Raw genomic sequence first — 18,724 nt, 5'->3', positions numbered from 1 at the left:
TCAGCAACCTGTTCTTAGGACAGCTTCTGGCTTCTCCAGAGTACATTTACACTCTAAAGCCACGGGTGCCACAGGTACCCAGACAGAGCAAAGGGAGGCAGTAATCTGCAGCAGCATAATAGAAGTCAACGGCCCAAGACTGAGGCAGCAGAAAGCCATTTTTATAATGAAGACACAGAAATAGCTAACATTTATTTCAGGTTCAGTACTTGCTAGGCACTGTTCCAAATACATAACACACTTCCAAAGCTCATGGCTCTATGAAGGGTGTAGTATTTTTGTCGCCATATACAGATGAGGAGATTGAGGCACAGAGAGGTTAAGTTACTTGCCCAAGATCACCAGCTATTGAGGCCCAGAGGCCAGCACAACCTTCTTTGACCTAGATATGCCTGACACTACTAGTGCTGAACCTGGAGCAGAGAAAAACCCAAGTCCAGAGTGCTCTGAGGACATGAAAACCATGCACGATTCCTTAGAAAGGCTTCTGCACTAAATAACTCAATTTCATGCTTCAGAGGGTTTGAGAAGGCAAAGCCTACACAAGGTCCTGGCAAACTCAGAACTCTGGACAGACCAGCACCAACTCTCTTAAGCACCTCCGGCCAGAGGGGAGGGTGTGCAGTGCCCAGGATGCATCCTCATCCAGGCAAATTTTTTTTCTGGGCCAGGAATGCAACCAATGAATTGGGGCAGAATTTGGGAAAACTCAGTTGTCCCTCAGTGGGTTGAATGCAAGCATTTTATAGAAATATTTCCCTTCTCGAGACTGATGTAAACCATGCATTAAAATGGACTGGCATTAGCTGCTTTACACACTACCTGGACTCTGCAGTTTACCTATGTGCCACAAAGTTCCTGCATGTAGAAGTTCTCCTGAAAAAAATGCTGATAGACTTTCCAAACTACATAGAATATCACATTCCCAGCACAGTGCTATTGTATCATTATGGATATCTGCAACCACTTACTGTTTTTAAAACATGTGGATTCATATATTCATGTTCTAAGCTTGGGAGAGCTCATGAAGACTGCCAGTCTCACTAGAAGCAAAAACCTGCTACCTTAGAGCCTCTGGCCAGCACACAGCTGAGCTCTGCAGCCCAGACGGGCTCTTCCATGGGACACCTCATCTTGCCTTGGCTATTGTGTCTGATTCCTTTATTTAGTTAAAGGAAATATATCACAGACCAACAAGACAGAGAGTGGTGACAATGATCTAAAAAGTGTTTCTTTAATACATTAAAAGTAATTACCTCCAAATTCAGCTCTAGTGTGAAATAAGGTCTAGAAAACGAGAGGTGATGAACTCCACATCGCCTGCTTCTGGCTCTGCAGGGGTCATCAAGCCTGATCCCCTCCCTACCTCAGGGACACAGCTCAGGACAAATGAGGTAAGAATCTGGAAAGCATCTGATTCCTCTGCAACTCAAATTATATTTTCATAAGATCTTTTTGTCAGCCACAAATATCAGCAATAATCGATGCTAACTCACTTTTGGAACAAACAGATGGCATATTTTAAAACTGATGTTTTCCCAGCAGGAAGTGAGCCTGCAGAGGCATGGGGCAGTGTCTGTGACCAGCCCGACAGGGCTCTGCTGACCGAGCTCCCTGGAAAGAGGTTGTCTCAGAGGCTCTCCCTAGCCGACTCTTTTCCTAACCCTTTTGTGCCTCATCTGAGAATTACTAACAGCCCTGGCAGATAACTTTTTCCTTAAGAATTCTCCAAAAGGCTGAGTCAAAAACATCTCCCCACCCAGTTTCTGAAATGGAACCAAATTCCATGATAACAACTAACTCATAACAGACATCATAAATTAAGTTGAATAGCAGAACGTTGTTAAGTGCTTTCTCCTGCCAGACCCATCTGCCGGAGTCATCAGGGGCTGCTTGAAATATGCAGGGTGGGAAAAACCATGAGACACATGAGAAGTTACTGTCACAGGAGACAGGGGGTCGCTGGTTAAGAGGAGGTCACAGAAACAGTGCATTTGGCAAACTGACTCAAGGAAGGATGTAGTTCCCTAATTTTCATAACATAGTCTCTTGAGAGTCATCCAGTGACCCTGAAATGCTCTATCAGAGAAGCATAAAAAGGGACATGGCTGAAAGAAAACCTTTCAAAAGCAAAGGGCACAAGAGTACAGCAAGCAACTCTTTCACGGTAAGGCCTACTCAGTATGTCCCCTAAACCCAAACATGGGTCCCAAGGACACAGGCAGCCAATCACGGCAGTTCTATCACCGCAGAGAGACACTTCCTGCCCTTTTTGTACTCTGGAGGACATCGCAGACCTGGTCTCAGCAATGGGCACTGAAGGAAATGTACGCCACGTGTGCTTACACAGTGCAAGTCTGGTGCATTACTGCTTCAAGAGGGTTAGGAATGGGGACATCAGGACGGGTGCTGCTGAGCACGAGGCTGTCACTGCCACATGCTTCACCCAAGGCATCAGAAAGAAATGAACCCAGAGGCCCAGGCAGAAGGAGCCAGGCCTGCACAGGCAGAAGGTGTACAGGGTAAAGCCACCGCCTGCAGTGCAGGCACCCCATATGTGCGCCGTTTTCTCTCCTGAACAGTCATCAACCCACCATTGATGATATATAATTTTTGAGATCCACTGAGGGGGCCAGAGCTGTGGCGTAGTGGGTAAAGCTGTCGCTTGTAGTGCCGGCATCCCATATGGGCACCGGTTCGAGTCCTGGCTGCTCCACTTCCAATCTAGCTCTCTGCTACGGCCTGGGAAAGCAGTAGAAGATGGCCCAACTCCTTGGGCCCTGCACCTGTGTGGGAGACCCAGAGGAAGCTCCTTGCTCCTGGCTTTGGACTGCCGCAACTCTGACCATTGCAGCCATCTGAGGAGTGAACCGGCGGATGGAATACTTCTCTCTCTCTTTGCCTCTGTCTCTGCATCTCCTCTGTCTAATTCTCTCAAATAAATAAATAAATCTTAAAAAAAAAAAAACTCATGGGATTTCTGCGCTCAGGAATGAACTTAAAAATAACACATTAGCTGAAATAAACACATTGGTGAATTACCTGCTCTGATAAAAAACACTTAATAGGTAGATCTTTAAAAATTTCCAGTAGACTTTTAGGGTAAAATGATTCATTTCTGCAAACACAGACTTTCCTGTTGGTGATGGATTCTTTCTTTCTCAACGGGAACAAATAAAATCTGCATTCCAAGTTCATGTGTGCCCCACTCTGCTCATCTCACCATTGCTACTACCAGGGTAGAATCTCATTTTTGTGGAAGCCCCTGTGAAGGCCAATGAGCCACCTGCCTCACAGCCCAGGGCTGCACAGGGTGAGAGCAGTAGGGTTTAAGCCAGAGAGGCCCCACTAGGCCAGAGGCGATTCCATCTCAGACTGACAAACTAGAAATGGAGGCCCTATCCAGGACAGAGGGGGCGTTTCCTTGGTGCAATGGCCCACCTTTCCTGCAAACTGCCTGAAAGTGCAGTCACACCTGCTTCTTAGATAAACCCCAGAAGAGTCTTCACGAACCCCTGAAGAGGTAATTTCTTTTGTAAGATTTATTTTATCTATTTGAAAGGCACAGTTATAGAGAGGGAGACACAGAGAGAGAACTTCCATCTACTGAGTCACTCCCCAAATGGCTGCAATGGCCAGGGCTGGGCAAGATGGGAGCCAGGAGCCAGGAGCTTCCTCTGGGTCTCCCTCACAGGCTGCAGCTTCACCTGCTACACTACCACACCAGCCCCCAAAGAGGTAACTTCTTATGTTCATCTCTTTGGTGATTCCATCCAAATGATGTATTTAATTTTTTTTATAAATCTTTAAATGTATATCTAGGGCAAGCCCAGAACAGATCCTTGAGAGTATGCCTTGCAAGACTGAATTTGGGACTTGATGGAGATTCTTTAGAAGGGTGTGTGAACAATCTGAATGAGGCTGGCCATTCCCCTTCACACTCCAGCAACTATCATTTCTGACTGTTCTTTTAAGTGGCACTCATGTAAACTGACTAGGAACTCAATCACTCTGATTATTTTTTCAGAAAGTAAAACTAATAAGCATTACTATAACAAAATGTTCCCAAGTTCAAACTTCAATTTCTAAAATAAATGGCCATGAAGTAGGGCCCCAGAGAAATGCTATTAGACCCAATGTCTGAACATGTCATTTATCTTATTTCTTATTATTATTCCTGGCAAGAAATATCTGCTAGACACTAATAAGAGCACAGAGTGCTGAACAAAATAAGATAATCTTTTTACTCTCCAGCTCTGACATGCTAAGTACTCTAAGTTCTAGGCATTATTATTTGGTGAACTCAAAAAGTAGCATGAAAAAAATCTAGTTACTCAAACTAGAAGGATTTAAAAATGAAATCGTCATAGCAGAGCAATATTTTACACTTCTTGATTGTCCTGGAAACTACAGAACATTTAATACTATGGATTCTTCCACAAACCAAGTGAGAAGAAACTGAAGGCTAGGATTCTAAGAGGTGTCATCTGAAATAACCTCCTAAAGCCTGGACTCTGTTCTCTGCCAGCCATTATGTCCCCAGACACTGTTCCTTCCCAAGAGCAAATGTGCTATGGCAGTCCTGGCCAACAGCACACTCCTTCAGCGAGCACCAGGACCAGGGTCCCATGCAATGCAGGGCGAGAAACTTGGGATTCTGATTTGATGGTGACGTCAATAAAACCCCTACTTATTGCCCAAAGTTTTAAATGAAGAATTTGCTCCCAGCATTCCAGAAATACTTATCTCTGTGGGAAGAGGACATTTCATCGCCATCAGTGCCTCCACTGGCTTTGACAAGTTTCTTAAGGTCTGCCATCAGTTAAACCCAGGATTCCAAATTTTACTGTCAGTCTCTTCTGTGGGTTTTTAAATTCTACCAAGATAAAATCATGGGAAATTGGGCCACTTCTGAAGAAGGCACACCCACACAAACAGTATTGATACAGCCAGCTTGACCATTGGGGGTCATCACTGTTGCAGGCCGAGGCCAGGGCAGGTTCTCTGTGCCTTGCTGCATTCAGGTGCTGGCAGGGTACCACAGGGCTGCCACAAAGGATGCTGATAGGAAGCCATGTGACTGTACTAGGAATGGGAGATGGAAAGAGTGGAGCAATTTCTCTTGAATCCTCAGAGTTTAAATCCTCTCAGCCTGGCCCACACAGTCTCTGCCCCTGCCATGAGGTCTAGGCACCAGTCTCACACAGAGTGACTATTCAGAAATGCTGCTAATGAATTGTCATTTACTGATTGAGAGAGGCCATTCACCTCTCTGTTGAAAGTGCTGGTGACAGCTCACCTTATCACTGTCCAGGGTGTTCTGAGAGGTGCGGGAAGCAATTGAAATCGTATCAGGCTGGCTGCTGCCATCCCCTTGGCTGTCCAGGTCCTCTCCATCCCTGCAGTACAAAGAAACTTTCAATTCTTGACACTGCTAGACTGGGAAAGAGCATCTATCAGTTGCTAGATAAATAATTGAATTGCTGAAAGCAGTGCACACTGGCCTGTGTGACTGCACACTACCACTGCTACATTAAAGACAATAAATCACACTCCATTAAGCGCAAGCTTTTTGCTACTTGTTGTGTTAACCATCTAACACATATCATTCCAGTGGATACTCAGCACAATAAAATATGAGTGATTTGGTTATCTGCATTTTAGAAATGAGAAAACAGCAACATCTACATGCTCTGTAACTTGGTCAAGGTCACTCGCATGATTCACACAGGCACAATCAATCTTGCTTGGGGCACAAAGGGGAACCCAGTGAGGGACACACACAGCCTTTGAGCCAATGGAGTTTATTGTCTTGACACAGCAGTTTCATTACTAAGAATGTTAAACACAATCGGTATCTTTAAAAAACGTGCTTTATGAAACTGATTCTTGAAGAATGGTAAGTTAAAGCTGCCTTGTTCACTCTCAACCAAGTAAACAAACTTACAAAAGAGTCCCCCTGAATACTCACCTCCTTCCCTTCTGCCTTGTAGTGGGAGCTGTTTTGGGGATGTGGATGGGTTCCTTCAGGGCTCCCTTCAGGTGGATTGTCCGCTCCTGGATCACTTCACGGATGTGTTTTATCCAGTCTTGCTTGTTCTCTATGCTGGAAGCCTTAACAAGGTGTCAGATCATTCAGGAGACAGAACGCCCTTGCTACTACCTGTACCAACCACACGCAGGTCTCCCACATTCTTTGAGTTTCAAATTCTCAAAAGGACACTAGCAGAAAAGCAACCACATCCCATGGTTAATGTGCCAACAAATAATAAAATTTTTTTAAATTGAATTTTTTATTTTCTGGATCTCTGACTATTCTACCAATCAATCACTCTCAAATCCAAGATCTACAGCAGCCTTGGGTAAATGTGAAAATAGAGTCACCCCCAAACCAAACTGTCTCTGAGCCTAACTGGGCAGAGACCAAGCGTTGGTCAGTGACACCTGCTGCCTTGTCCACTGGCCTCATCAAGCAGCAGCAGAACACCTTTCCCCAATGCCAGATGAGGTCTTCAGGTACACTCTCTCCATCACCCGGCAAGGGCTCCAAGGAGTAGTGCCCTTGGTCATGCTTGTTTAATGCTAGGACTTCAAAAGTTTGTGGAAAACAGAATTAAAAGAAAGCTTACAGGGCTAGTGCTGCGGTGCAGTGGGTTAAAGTCCTGGCCTGCAGCACCCAATGTGGGTGCCGGTTTGAGTTCCAACTGCTCCATTTCCAATCCAGCTCCCTGCTAATATTCCTGGGAAAGCAGTGGAAGATGGCCCAAGTGCTTGGGACTTTGCATACATATGGGAGACCTGGAAGAAGCTCCTGGCTCCTGGCTTCGGATTAGCTCAGCTCTGGCCATTGTAGCCATTTGAGGAGTGAACCAGTGAATGGAAGACCTCTCTCTCTCTCTCTCTCTGTGTCTCTGCCTCTTTCTGTAACTCTTTCAAATAAATAAATAAATCTTAAAAAAAAATGAAATCTTACTTCACTGCAAATTTTTTTGAAATCTATGCACAGTTTTTTCATAATGTGCATTTTCCATGAACATTTTGAAGGTTGCTCATATGTACAAATATGAAAAATTTCTTGCACCAAAATAAACATCTTTTAATTCAATTTTCCATGAACTTTCTGAAACATCCTTGTAAAAAGACAAATGAGATGCGGACACTAAGAAATGTGCCCAAGGTCACCAACTGCCCAATCATCCATGGTGGAGTTGCATGAATTTGATAAAGCTTTGGAGAACAGTTCTCTGGAAATGGTTCAACACACATCTGCTGCCTGCACACATTGGCAGCACATTTTCCAGGCATTTTTTTTTTTTCACTTTGCCTCAAAGGAAGTATCATCTCTTTTCACATGTTCTGGGCCTTGGTAACAATTTTCTGATTTCCTCACAGAAAACACCAACTCCCTATGATATAAGCATAATTCCCTGTAAATGATTAATGTAATTGTCAGTGGGATCATAGATGAGATCACGAAGGGAGGGGAGCCCAACATTTCTCATTGTGTATTCTGTGTTTTTAAAACAGAAAATCTGAGCCCATGCTGGGAAAGGAATTTAAAATTGATAACATTCTTTCCTATGTAAAACGTTCAAACCAGAGACCAGGTCTATAGAGTTACTTAGAGGTTATACCAGGGAAGTGAATGTCAGATCAGGGCAGCCTACTCTCCCTTCTCCCAGTTCTGAGGGAGGAGGCAGAAAGGTGGTTAGGGAACAGAGATGCTATGTACACAAGTGTCTTAGGAAAGAAAAGTTTGAAAGCTGCAGAACTGTCACCAGAATTTAAATACCTGATACAAACATTTGAGAGGTTACATGAGAAGTATCTGACAAATAACATTTGGCAGAGTTTGTAAATAATGGAGGAAAACTGCTCATGTGGTTCAGAAACAGAAAATGGCATGTGAATTGATCACTATGCTGATGGGCAATAATTTTCTTAACCTTAAAGAAATTAAACAAGGAAAAAATGTCAAATTTTCACAACAGTAAGAGAAAGGTGTCTACAGTAAAAAGTAAAGTAAAGTAAAAAGTCTGACTTGGTTAAGGCAAGAGAAAAATCTGTTTCACACTGTTGGAAGTCTTGACCTGTAAGGACTTAGAAATAAAACTCTCCCTTCCAGACAATAAAAGTAAAAAAGACCAAAATTTTGTTTTACAACTACAAGGCCATTACCATTGCTGCAGTTAACTAATACCATCGTCTTCACCACCACCACCATTACCACCACACCTCCATCTACACCCTTACTACTACTTCTACTACCATCTACATTGGGACCACCACCACCATCTGTATCACCACCTTCACCATCTATACCATCACCACCCCACCCTCAACATCACTTATGCCACACTATCACCATTACCTAAACCGTCACCACCAACATCTATACCACTACCACCAGCAAAATTTATACCCTTACTTTCTTCTATATCATTACACTACCAACTGTACTATCACCATTGCCTCCACTATCACATCTCACCATCACCACCACAGAGCCATCCCTGAAATTAAGGAGGATATCATTCCCTTTGGTCTCTCCTTGGAAGTCAGAAGATTATATCAAACGGCCTAGAAAATGTTCAACTGGAGAAGCCCACAGGAAGTATTACTTGTCAGCTGTCACATGAGCACTTTATTATGTCCTAAATGGACACAGTCCATTGCTGGCTAAAACACCTGGCACTACTTCTCAGAAGCACATTTCAGCATCTGCCACTGAAGCTAATTTGGATAAATACATAACATACGTAAGATGGAAGTTTTTTTCATTTTTTTAAGCCATAGTTCCATTTATCATCCTGCAAACAGTAGGAGGACTAGGAAGAGGGGCCCAGCCTGGATTCTCTCCCATTATTGCCACGGGTTCCAGTTTGCTTCCTCAACCTAGGAGGCCAGAGGTACTTAGCCTAGGGTTAGGGTAGACCCAGACACTGACCATGAGGACACAGCAGAGTCCAGCTGGTAAGCTGGAAGTTTTAAGGTCCTGAACCTTAAAATTTTTACTCCTCAGAAAAATTCAGTTACCTAAAATGTAGCTATCAAGGTAATCTCTGCACAATAGGCCTTTATGGCAGTATTAAAAAGAACACATTGGCTTGGTACTCATACATTCACTGCAAAACACCCCACTGTTCATAAGTGAAGACCTCAGAAACATGATGGCTTCCACAGCCAGCAGCCATTAAAGATTGGGCTCTGAGCAAGCAAAGTTCAGATGAATAGCTCAGAATGCTGGAACTTCTGAGGCAATGAAAAGGCATGCAAGAGACAATAGCCGACATGCAGGTTCACACACCAGAGTGTCCTATTATGCCCTCGGCTCATTGCTCAGTATCCTACACATCCTCAGCTCCACTTCCCCACAGCAGCCCAAAGCTTTTATGGTCTTTCCAGACAGCAGGTTCTATCTGCACTTTCTCAACCACAGAAGGAGGGAAGACATCCTTGGGCTCTTCACCATTCCTGGGAGAGGTTAAGATAATGAGTTCAAATCAAATGTTCAAAAATATTGTCTTCCCCTAAAGGCTGTAACACCTAAAAAATCCTTAGTGTCTGTGATCTGCAAATGCTATCAGTACCGACACTCTCACCTCAAACTACAAAGTACCAGGGATCTGCAGAGGCTGTGGGCATGTCTTAGTCCCTCAAGTGCACCCAATTTTTTTTTTTCCTTTGGAAACTCAAGTGTACAGAAAGAGTTGTTGGCTTGCATTTCATTCCTCCTGTACCTCCACTTCCTGAATGTATTACACAATCAATTATGTCTAAGACTGGACAAATGGAGTAAGTCTTAAGAGGCCACCTTTCATTTGTTCCTTTAGGAGGCATTTGGAAGTTTAGGTCAAGACTGTTTACCACCAGACAATTTGTTCCAGCAGTCACCAACCCCAACAGAACACATCAAGAACAAAGAAAACAATGTGGACATGGGCAGGAAGATAAAGCAAAGAGAGGCACAGTAGGAGTTTTGCACAGCGCATCCCCAGCTTCAAATGAACGTACCTTAAGGACAATTTTATTATCCGAAGTTGGCGTCCTCCCCACCCACAGTGCAAATTTGCAAGGATCTCCTTCAACATGTTCTGTGACACCCAACTCTGATGTCTGGATAAAAAGATAATTATGTAATTAGGTGACAGTAAACTTATGGCAGGATGTACAACAGAGCCCCAGAAAATAGTTTTTGGAGACTAGTGGCCATGCTAGGTTTTAAGAAACATAGTTCCTTTACACTGGTAGGTAACCATATTTTAGCTAAAATGAGAAAATTCTCTTCTCAGACTATGTGTGTTAGGTTTCATTTGCTTCCTCCGAGCTCCTCTACTGCAAATGCCAACAATGCAGGTCAACAAGCAGAAGACTCAGAGGAAGGAAAGCCAAAAGATCTGAAAGCCTGAACAACCAAAGGCTGGCCATCTTCAGTCTCATCATCTTCAAAGCTGTTGCTTTGTTAAGCAAGCCTACTATGCATTCCAGAATGGTGCAGTGACTGTAAGCTTTCAGCATGAATGACTTAGCTTCACAGAAAACAGAGCATGTTTTAACAGCTAGGTTATTTTCCAATTTCTTTGTCAATGGCATTAACTTTTAGTATTTCACTGGTAACATTGAAGGCAAGGAGACAGAATCCTTCTTGTGACACATGCAGACCACAGGGGAGAGCAGGAGGCCCACACTTCAGCACCCCCATCCCCCACCTCCAGAGCAGCCCCAGGGCATTCTCCCTCCAGCCAAGGAAGTGATTCACAATCTCCAGCTCCAGAGGTGGTCCCTGAGGGATTCTTAACTTTTGGAAGATAAATTAAGTGAAGATGGATCAGCTCCTAAAACAGACCAGCTTGGTCTCCAGAGGCAGGATAAAGCCAGCTTGTAAAATTACCAGCCAGCAGTGTTGCATTTTTTCTTTGCAGTTAGAATGTGATCTAAAATGATGTAAGGCAAGCTCTGATCCAAAAGATAATCTCCAACAGGGGGTCAGCCAGAGAAACGGGTAGGTACAACCACCATTTGTTTGAACTTGCAAATTTCAGATTATTAAGATGATTTCTGTACTTAGGAGTATTTATTACTTTGAGAGTTAGATTAATATACAGATGTAAAAATGAACAGTGCCTAAGCTGTCCAAATTCTAAGCATCTACCCACATTTACAAGGCATCTGCCATAAAGAACCTGATAGCATTTTCTCTTCTTTCTCAGGTGGTTATTTCTCCTCAGCCTGACTCCCTGGCCCTGCTCAGCAGGTCTGCATTAACACCCCCCCACCCCCCACCCCCGGGTGGAGATGCCCCACTAAGGGAACAGGCAAGTGCAGGGAACAGCCTGGCCTCAGTCTTTTCTGGGAACAGACACGCGGTTTTATGGAGGCCATCTGGGAAAGCTGGCACAGTGGAGAAACAAAATGGTGCCAAGGATATTTCCACTGCCAAGAATACATCAATAGGTTAAATTAAGAACTAAATTGCACACTGGATCTGCCAGAGCTCAAGGGTGCTATTTCCACACAAGTAGGGCTGTGGGTCATTCAAACTTCACTTCTGCTTATCAATATTTCTCTGATATTTTGCTATTGTAAAAAAACAAATTTATTGGTGCATTTGATTTTAATGAAAAAACTCAAGTTCCATCATTAAGTTACAGTGAACCACCCATTAAGACTGTTTGAATATATTCCAACGTTGATGGGTAAAAAATGATCATGTAGGAGAGCTTAATCACAGTCAATTTATTGATAAGGCTAGCTGAGTCACAGAGGAGACAAACGGCTTAAGTTTACTTAGAAAATGTTTTTTTTTTATCCTGCTGGTGGATGCTATGGGATTTAGAAAGGACCAAGCCTCTTAAGTCAATGAGACTCCAGTGCTCCCTCTAGTGAACTCCGGGGTAGCAGAGAATTTCACATAACAAGATGGAAATGTTTTCACAGTTCAAACGTTTTAAGACAGTTTGGGAGGTTAAACTGAAGGCCATAAACAGTAACTTTTCTCTACATACAAAAAGGTTAAAACTGTGTTTCCTTTAGACTTACAAGTTTGAACACCTATACTTACAAACAATTTGCTTTTGTAAAGATACTTGCTTCTCCCACTGGAATCTTTCACTTCTTTACTAAATACTAAGGACATTTCAAAAAGGAAGAGATGTCGTTCTCGACCCTTTCGAATTAAGGTTTTTGGGTCCCACACTTGGAAGGATTCCTGCAGGATGAGTTCTCCCTGAGACTCAATGTTTTCATCAAATCCTACAACATGAGAAAAAGGAAGCCAAGTCAATTGAAAAGACAAAAAAATGATACACAAGAAAGCATCAGTACTCTTTCAATGTTTGTAAAATGCCCATTAAATGGGCCTTGGAGAAGAGTTTTCCCTACTATCCTCTGACTTTTCATCGCTGACCTGCCCTTAAGAAGATTCTTTCTCAAACTACATACTACACATAGGTTCCCTTGCTCAAAAAACTCAGGGATTCCTCATAGCTTTATCCTTTAAGCTCTGTCCCCTACAGCTGGCATTCATCCACTTGAGACCTGCTTGAACTCCCTAATTCTCTCTGCCCCAACATGGCCTCAGGGTTCCTCCATGTAAGCCCCTTTTCTGTCCAGAAGGGTTCACCACTCTCCTCTGGATCTATGTTCCACCCTGGGTATTGACTTTCTGCTTCCTCAACCCAGGACACCCTTCCCAGTGAGTCTGCTCAAGTCACAGCCTTCAAGGGCTTGATGTGGTCTGCCTTCTTGGGGCTCTTCCCAGCTCATCCTCTGAGAGTTTGGAGACCTCTGCACTGAGTCACTCTCGCTCCGGCCACTTGCTGGTCTTCAGGCTCCTCCTGTCCTGGTGGAGGCAGCCTGCTTTATCACTGCAAAGGCTTAGCAAAGACATATCTAGGTGAAGCTGCTACAGATCCCAACTTCTACCCTACCTCTTTCTCTACTGCATAAGCTCCCTCTAGGGCTCTTCACACCCAGCCCTCCTCATACCCCCATCCTGGGTAAGTGAGTAGGACAGTATGTGGCACTGGTAGTCTCTTGTTTGTCTGGGGGCTCCCTCCTGTCCTTCTCCCTCACTTCCCACTAGATGGAATGGTAATGTTGTCCTAAAACACGCTGGATGGAGCCAACAGGGTGACATCAAGGACAGAGCACAATCTGAGTCTTTGATGATATCATGAGAGCTGCCAAACTAGCTCCACATTTTTGATCAAAAAACAATCAGTCTTGCCTGGCCTCTGCATTTTAGTCTGTCACTCATTCGCCAGAGCAGGTATGCTCTAACATATTGCTCAGTGTTACCCATGATCATGACACAGGCTAGTGAAAGTATTTGAAGCAGAAGATTTTTTAGAAATAATTCTGTGTATAGAAGCTGTGTAAGAGTAAGTTTTGCAACACCGAATGGCTTTCTTTAAAAGAAACATCCATGTAAACTACAACTGACATAGTAATTTTTAAAACACATTTATCTAATTTTCTCTTTACTGTGTTACATACAGAATTCAGGTGCGTGAGCAGGTATCTGATACCCACTATGCCCAAGGCTCTAACAAGTACTGAAATGGACATAGACATAGATGAAGTTCTTTGGAGGAGTTCCTAGTCTTGGAGGTCAATCTGTCCATCCTTCCACCATCCAATCAACAGAGACCAGATGGCTTAAGCAAGAGGCACCAAGTTCTTTTGGAGTTCAGAGCAGGGAGAAGCTATTTAAAGGCTTTTAAACAGGTAGAGGTAGAAGCATTTTACGTGGTCCTCAAGAAAAGCAATAAGCGCAATTTTTTAAAAAAGAAGATATTCATATCTAAACTCTTAACCACTAACTAAAGAGGGAGGTGTGAAGCCAAGATTTTTAGGGTTTGAGAAATCCTTTTACAAACAGCACTGATGGAAATCCTGAGTGCTGTACCTTCCAGCATGCTGAGGTGCATGGCATCGTTGGCTCGCTTGGGTACACTGAGCATCACCTCAAGGCCATCTTTGATCTCCCCTTTCCCTTCCTCACAGCACGTCAGCAGCTCCTGTAAAAGACCAATACTGTGAACCAGGGGAAGACTGTGAAATGTCTGCCAACACTATCTTTGCAGAAATGAAGGTACCTATGACATCCACAGTTTTCAAGATGAAAATAGACTATGGTCAACTGGGCATATAGTCTCAGAGAAAATGAAAGACTGTGGATGGCATCAGGTAAACTAGATGTGATCATACTTTAAGATGAAATAAGTAGACCTTTCAACTACTATGCCTCAAAAACAATACATAAAAATATGTGATTAGGACAGCAATGATCATCAGCACTGGTTAGAGCTGACAGCCACACTACAGTGCAATTGTCATGTTCACCACACGATCTGGGCATCAGCATGAACTCTGGTGCCAGGAATGCAGAGCCCTATCTAACCTGGAGCAGTCAAAGCCATGCAGCAGGTGGCTGGACTACACTTACCCAGGAAGCTCTAAGAGTACGCCTACATTTCAGAGCTATTTGGAGTGATACCCATTACTAAAGAAAAGACAGAAGTAAGTTCACATGCTGGTGTCTCTAAGGTATTTTCTTATTAATTTTTTACTAATAATATCAGTCAGGAACAATAGTCTTTCGTGTCTTTGTGTTCAACAAAGAGGGACATGACCTTGCAGTCAGTGCTGGCTTCTTCCTGGATGATTCAAGTAACTCAGTGACCTGCTGAGCACCTTGACTCATAACTAGATGGTGTTGATCTATGATTCTAAGCAGCGTGGCAAAATGCAATTGTGTTGAGACTGACTTCACTTGCAGGAAACCTTCCTCACTGGGAGGTTCAACCCAACTTATCATTGTTCCCTGAAGCACCTCTGGGCAGAGTATGGTAGGTTTTATAAATTGAGGCTCAGCTTAGTGGAACCACATTAGAAACGATATATTTAAATCTTCAGACACCAAGATACAAAACGCCTTTGTAGAATTGAAAGCAAAGGGCAGATCTGAATATGACAGATTAGCCTCCTTATTTTATATTCACAGCAGCTACTCATGTTTGCAGGGATGAACATAGAATCAATGATACAGGAGAGCTTGTTCCTAACAGTACCACTTTCACAAAACAACATAGCCATTTCATACCGCTTCTCGATTTTCCTAACAGAAATAAAGATTTTTTAGTTAACTTTGCCTTTGAATGTCTTTTGCATTCAGAGAAATCATATAAATTTAAAAAAAAAGGAAAATCACATCACATCCTCCTGATGCAGTGCCTGAGACAACACCTACAGCATAGCAGGACTCAGGAAACACTGCTGTGGGACGAAGGGAGGAAGTCTACGTCCTGATGCTGAGTAAACATCACCAGTCAAGGCAATGAAAATGTGTACTAATGACAAATAATGCCTTTAGGACAAGTGTTAGCACAAATTCTTAGATTTTACAAGCGTGATTTTAATGATAATTGCAACAAAGAAAAAGTAGACGTCAGTTTGACTTAAATACCTATGACTTGTGCGTGTGACATGCTCCATAAGGTGCTTGGGGTAATGGACCAACTGCATGGATGCAGGGTCTTTGTAGATTCATCGGAAAACCTGAGCATCTGCCGGATGTGGACTCAAAGCCCAGCCAAGAAAATGCATCAGTGATCATTCTGGGCACACTCCTCACCCTCTGAGGCTGGCTGCCACACCTGTCCATAGACTAGCAGTGATATGACAGTAACATATGGAAAGCAGACAACAGCTGGCCCACAGTCAGTAAGCCATTACTGGGAACCAGGTATTAAAGTCACAAGCACTGACAACATCTAGTTCCTATCTCATGATGGACTTGGGTCCATCAGGGCAGTTCAGGTGAAAAACAAGGGATATCAGCTGATATAACTGCTACAATGACAAATAAGGCAAAGCAAGAAATGGCAATGAATCAAAAAAAGATAAAAATGAAAACTTCCAAGTGTTATTAAAATTCAGGGTAATACACATAACTATAAGGAAAAAGTCAAAATAGTAATGCATAATTCATAAACTTTTGCAGGCTGAAGACATTTCATACATACTTTTAAAAGGAGCTGATACTTTGTTATTCGCTGAACTGGTTTGATAAGGTAGGAAGAGATGGAATTGGCTAATCCATGCCGCTGCTGGATCTCCTGTATTTAAAAGACAAACTTTTATCATATAGCTGCACTACTTTATTTTAAAGACTTATTTAGTTATTTAAAAGGCAGAAATTTACAAAGAGACAGGCACAGAGATCTTTCATCCACTGGTTCACTCCCCAAATGGCAGCAATGGCTGGGGCTGTGCCAAGCTGAGACGAGGAGTCAGGAACTCCATCCAGGTCTCCCACATGGGTGGTAGGAGCCCAGGGATTTGGGTTATCTTCAGCTGCTTTCCCAGGTGCGTTAGCAGAAAGCTAGATCAGAAGTAGAGCAGCTGGGACTTGAATCAGTACCCATCTGGGGTGTGGGCATTGTAGACAGTGACTTTGCTATGCTGCAATGCCAGCCCCAGTAGCACTATTTTTAAAAAATGGCTCTAAGACTGCATTTCTATTCCAAATAACTGAAAAGTGTTTAATCCAACTGAAATAATGAAGATCTGTTTTCTCAAAAGGCTGTTAATCCATTAGCTAAAACTCCTTCGCTTCTAAAACTTTACCCTGGGCTGTGAAAAAGCAGGGTGAAGGGGAGGACCCACAGTACTGGTCACATTTAATGATATGATCACCACTTGGAATTCTGCAATGATGTCATCAACAGGCAACAGCTGCTGGCTGTCAGCATTCCCCACACTGAAGGTGGGTGCCCTGTCCACCTTGTCCATGGAGTGGCGCTACTCACCACTCCATGTTAAGCACCTGCAACAGAGCTCAGAGAGTGAAATGAGCAACTGGTAGATGTTCAACGCTGCCTATAACTGATTGTTAACAGACATCTCAGACAGGAAGTTGTAACTGGAAGCCTATAAAAAATCAAATCACTGACAATAAATATTGAGGGCACACAACTTCTAAAATCTCTGAAAAGTGTGATTTCCTTTATTCTTTTTTTTTTTTTTTTTTTTTTTTGATAGGCAGAGTGGAGAGTGAGAGAGACAGAGAGAAAGGTCTTCCTTTTGCTGTTGGTTCATGCTCCAAAGGCCGCCGTGGCCAGCGCACCGCGCTGATCCAATGGCAGGAGCCAGGTACTTATCCTGGTCTCCCATGGGGTGCAGGGCCCAAGTACTTGGGCCATCCTGCACTGCACTCCCTGGCCACAGCAGAGAGCTGGCCTGGAAGAGGGGCGACCGGGAAAGAATCCAGTGCCCCAACCGGGACTAGAACCTGGTGTGCCGGCGCTGCGAGGCAGAGGATTAGCCTAGTGAGCCGTGGCGCCGGCCTCCTTTATTCTTAAAGATAGGTTTTAGGATTTTAAAAATGGCTTTGAATCTGAACATTAAATGTGACATACATTTCTCGCTGCTTAATCCTTAAGAAGTCTAACACTGTGTGGTGTGGGTTTCAGTTGGTGTCCAAGATCCAGGGCCATGGGGAATATTAAAAGGGAAAGGCAGTATTGGGCAGGGAGTGGGCTCCGCATTCACACAGGCAATGGTGCATCTTTGCCGCTCATGAGAATAACAACCACAAAGAGTCATCTCCCTGGAGGGCTTCCTCTTAAAGATGGAAACTGAAGTCTGTTCTAATTTTCCAGACTCTCAGAGAACGGGTTATCACACTTGTCAACTCCTAATCTAAAGACAGGAGCAAGTCCAACATCCTCAAAGCTTCATGCAGCACAGCATACACACCATTCAAAAGTGCCTCATGAGGCCGGCACTGCGGCATAGCGGGTAAAGCCACCACGTGCAGTGCCGGCATCCCAATTGGGTGCCTGTTTGAGTCCTAGCCGCTCCACTTTTGATCCAGCTCTCTGCTATGTCTGGGAAAGCAGTAGAATATGGCCTAAGTCCTTGGGCCCCTGCACCATGTGGGAGACCCAGGAGAAGCTCCTGGCTCCTAGCTTCTGATTGGCACAGCTTTGGCCATTGCAGCCATCTGGGGAGTGAACCAGTGGATGGAAGACCTCTCTCTCTCTGTAACTCTGCCTTTCAAAAAATAACCTCCCTGCAACATTTCTCAAAAAGTAACCGACCTGAAGCATCATTTCCTCCAATGAGAACGTAAATTATTGAATCTTCTTATGGGTACCAGGTGTTAACAGAGCCATTTGTAAAATTTTACTAGCTCACCTTTGGAAAGTCATACCATCACAGAATTAAAATAGGAAAAGTACATGAAGTACAGAAGAAAGTAGGCTCAGTTCAGTAGTGTACACTTATATGCATATGGTACATGGAAAAATCTTAATGATTACATATAAATAGTAAGTAATGACATACAGAAAGGTACTTCAAAATTTCATGGAAAATAGAATTTTAAAAATTTAAGTTTATCTTGGGGCAAAAAAATTTTAAATCTATTCATATGAGAGGGTCTTTAAAAAATTCATGGAAGAATAGGAAAAAAACTACATGGATTTCCAAAAAAAAATTTTGTATCAAAATAATCATTTTTAATTCTATTTTCCAGAAACTAATCAAAGTACTCTTGTATACACACATACAAACATTTCTGTACTTGAGTAGGATCTTATAAAAACAGAAGAAAATATAACATAAACATGATAAACACAAAAATAAAATGCCACACTGACAACTGGGTGAAAGCTGTGAGTAACGTCGTTATCTTATATATACTAAACAGAACTGG

The 18,724-nt window shown here is 43.2% G+C and overlaps 1 protein-coding gene across 7 annotated transcripts in view; it reads right to left on the bottom strand.

The window, feature by feature from the left end:
• The window catches only part of TRIO (trio Rho guanine nucleotide exchange factor), a 373,294-nt gene that overhangs the window by 91,018 nt on the left and 263,552 nt on the right, over positions 1-18,724 (bottom strand). For all 7 annotated transcript variants that reach the window (XM_070056594.1, XM_070056595.1, XM_070056597.1 and 4 more), the window contains 6 exons: positions 16,029-16,121; positions 13,910-14,021; positions 12,062-12,252; positions 10,015-10,116; positions 5,972-6,114; positions 5,300-5,399 (listed from right to left, as the gene is read on the bottom strand). In XM_070056594.1, coding sequence (XP_069912695.1) covers positions 5,300-5,399; positions 5,972-6,114; positions 10,015-10,116; positions 12,062-12,252; positions 13,910-14,021; positions 16,029-16,121 — 741 coding nt within the window. The remainder of the gene's footprint in view (positions 1-5,299; positions 5,400-5,971; positions 6,115-10,014; positions 10,117-12,061; positions 12,253-13,909; positions 14,022-16,028; positions 16,122-18,724) is intronic.

The sequence above is a fragment of the Oryctolagus cuniculus genome, chromosome 14 (genome assembly GCF_964237555.1).
Source record: "Oryctolagus cuniculus chromosome 14, mOryCun1.1, whole genome shotgun sequence".
Classification (NCBI taxonomy): Eukaryota; Metazoa; Chordata; class Mammalia; order Lagomorpha; family Leporidae; genus Oryctolagus; species Oryctolagus cuniculus.
The sequence above is the reverse complement of the archived record's forward strand: the minus strand, read 5'-3'. Positions and strand labels throughout refer to the sequence as shown.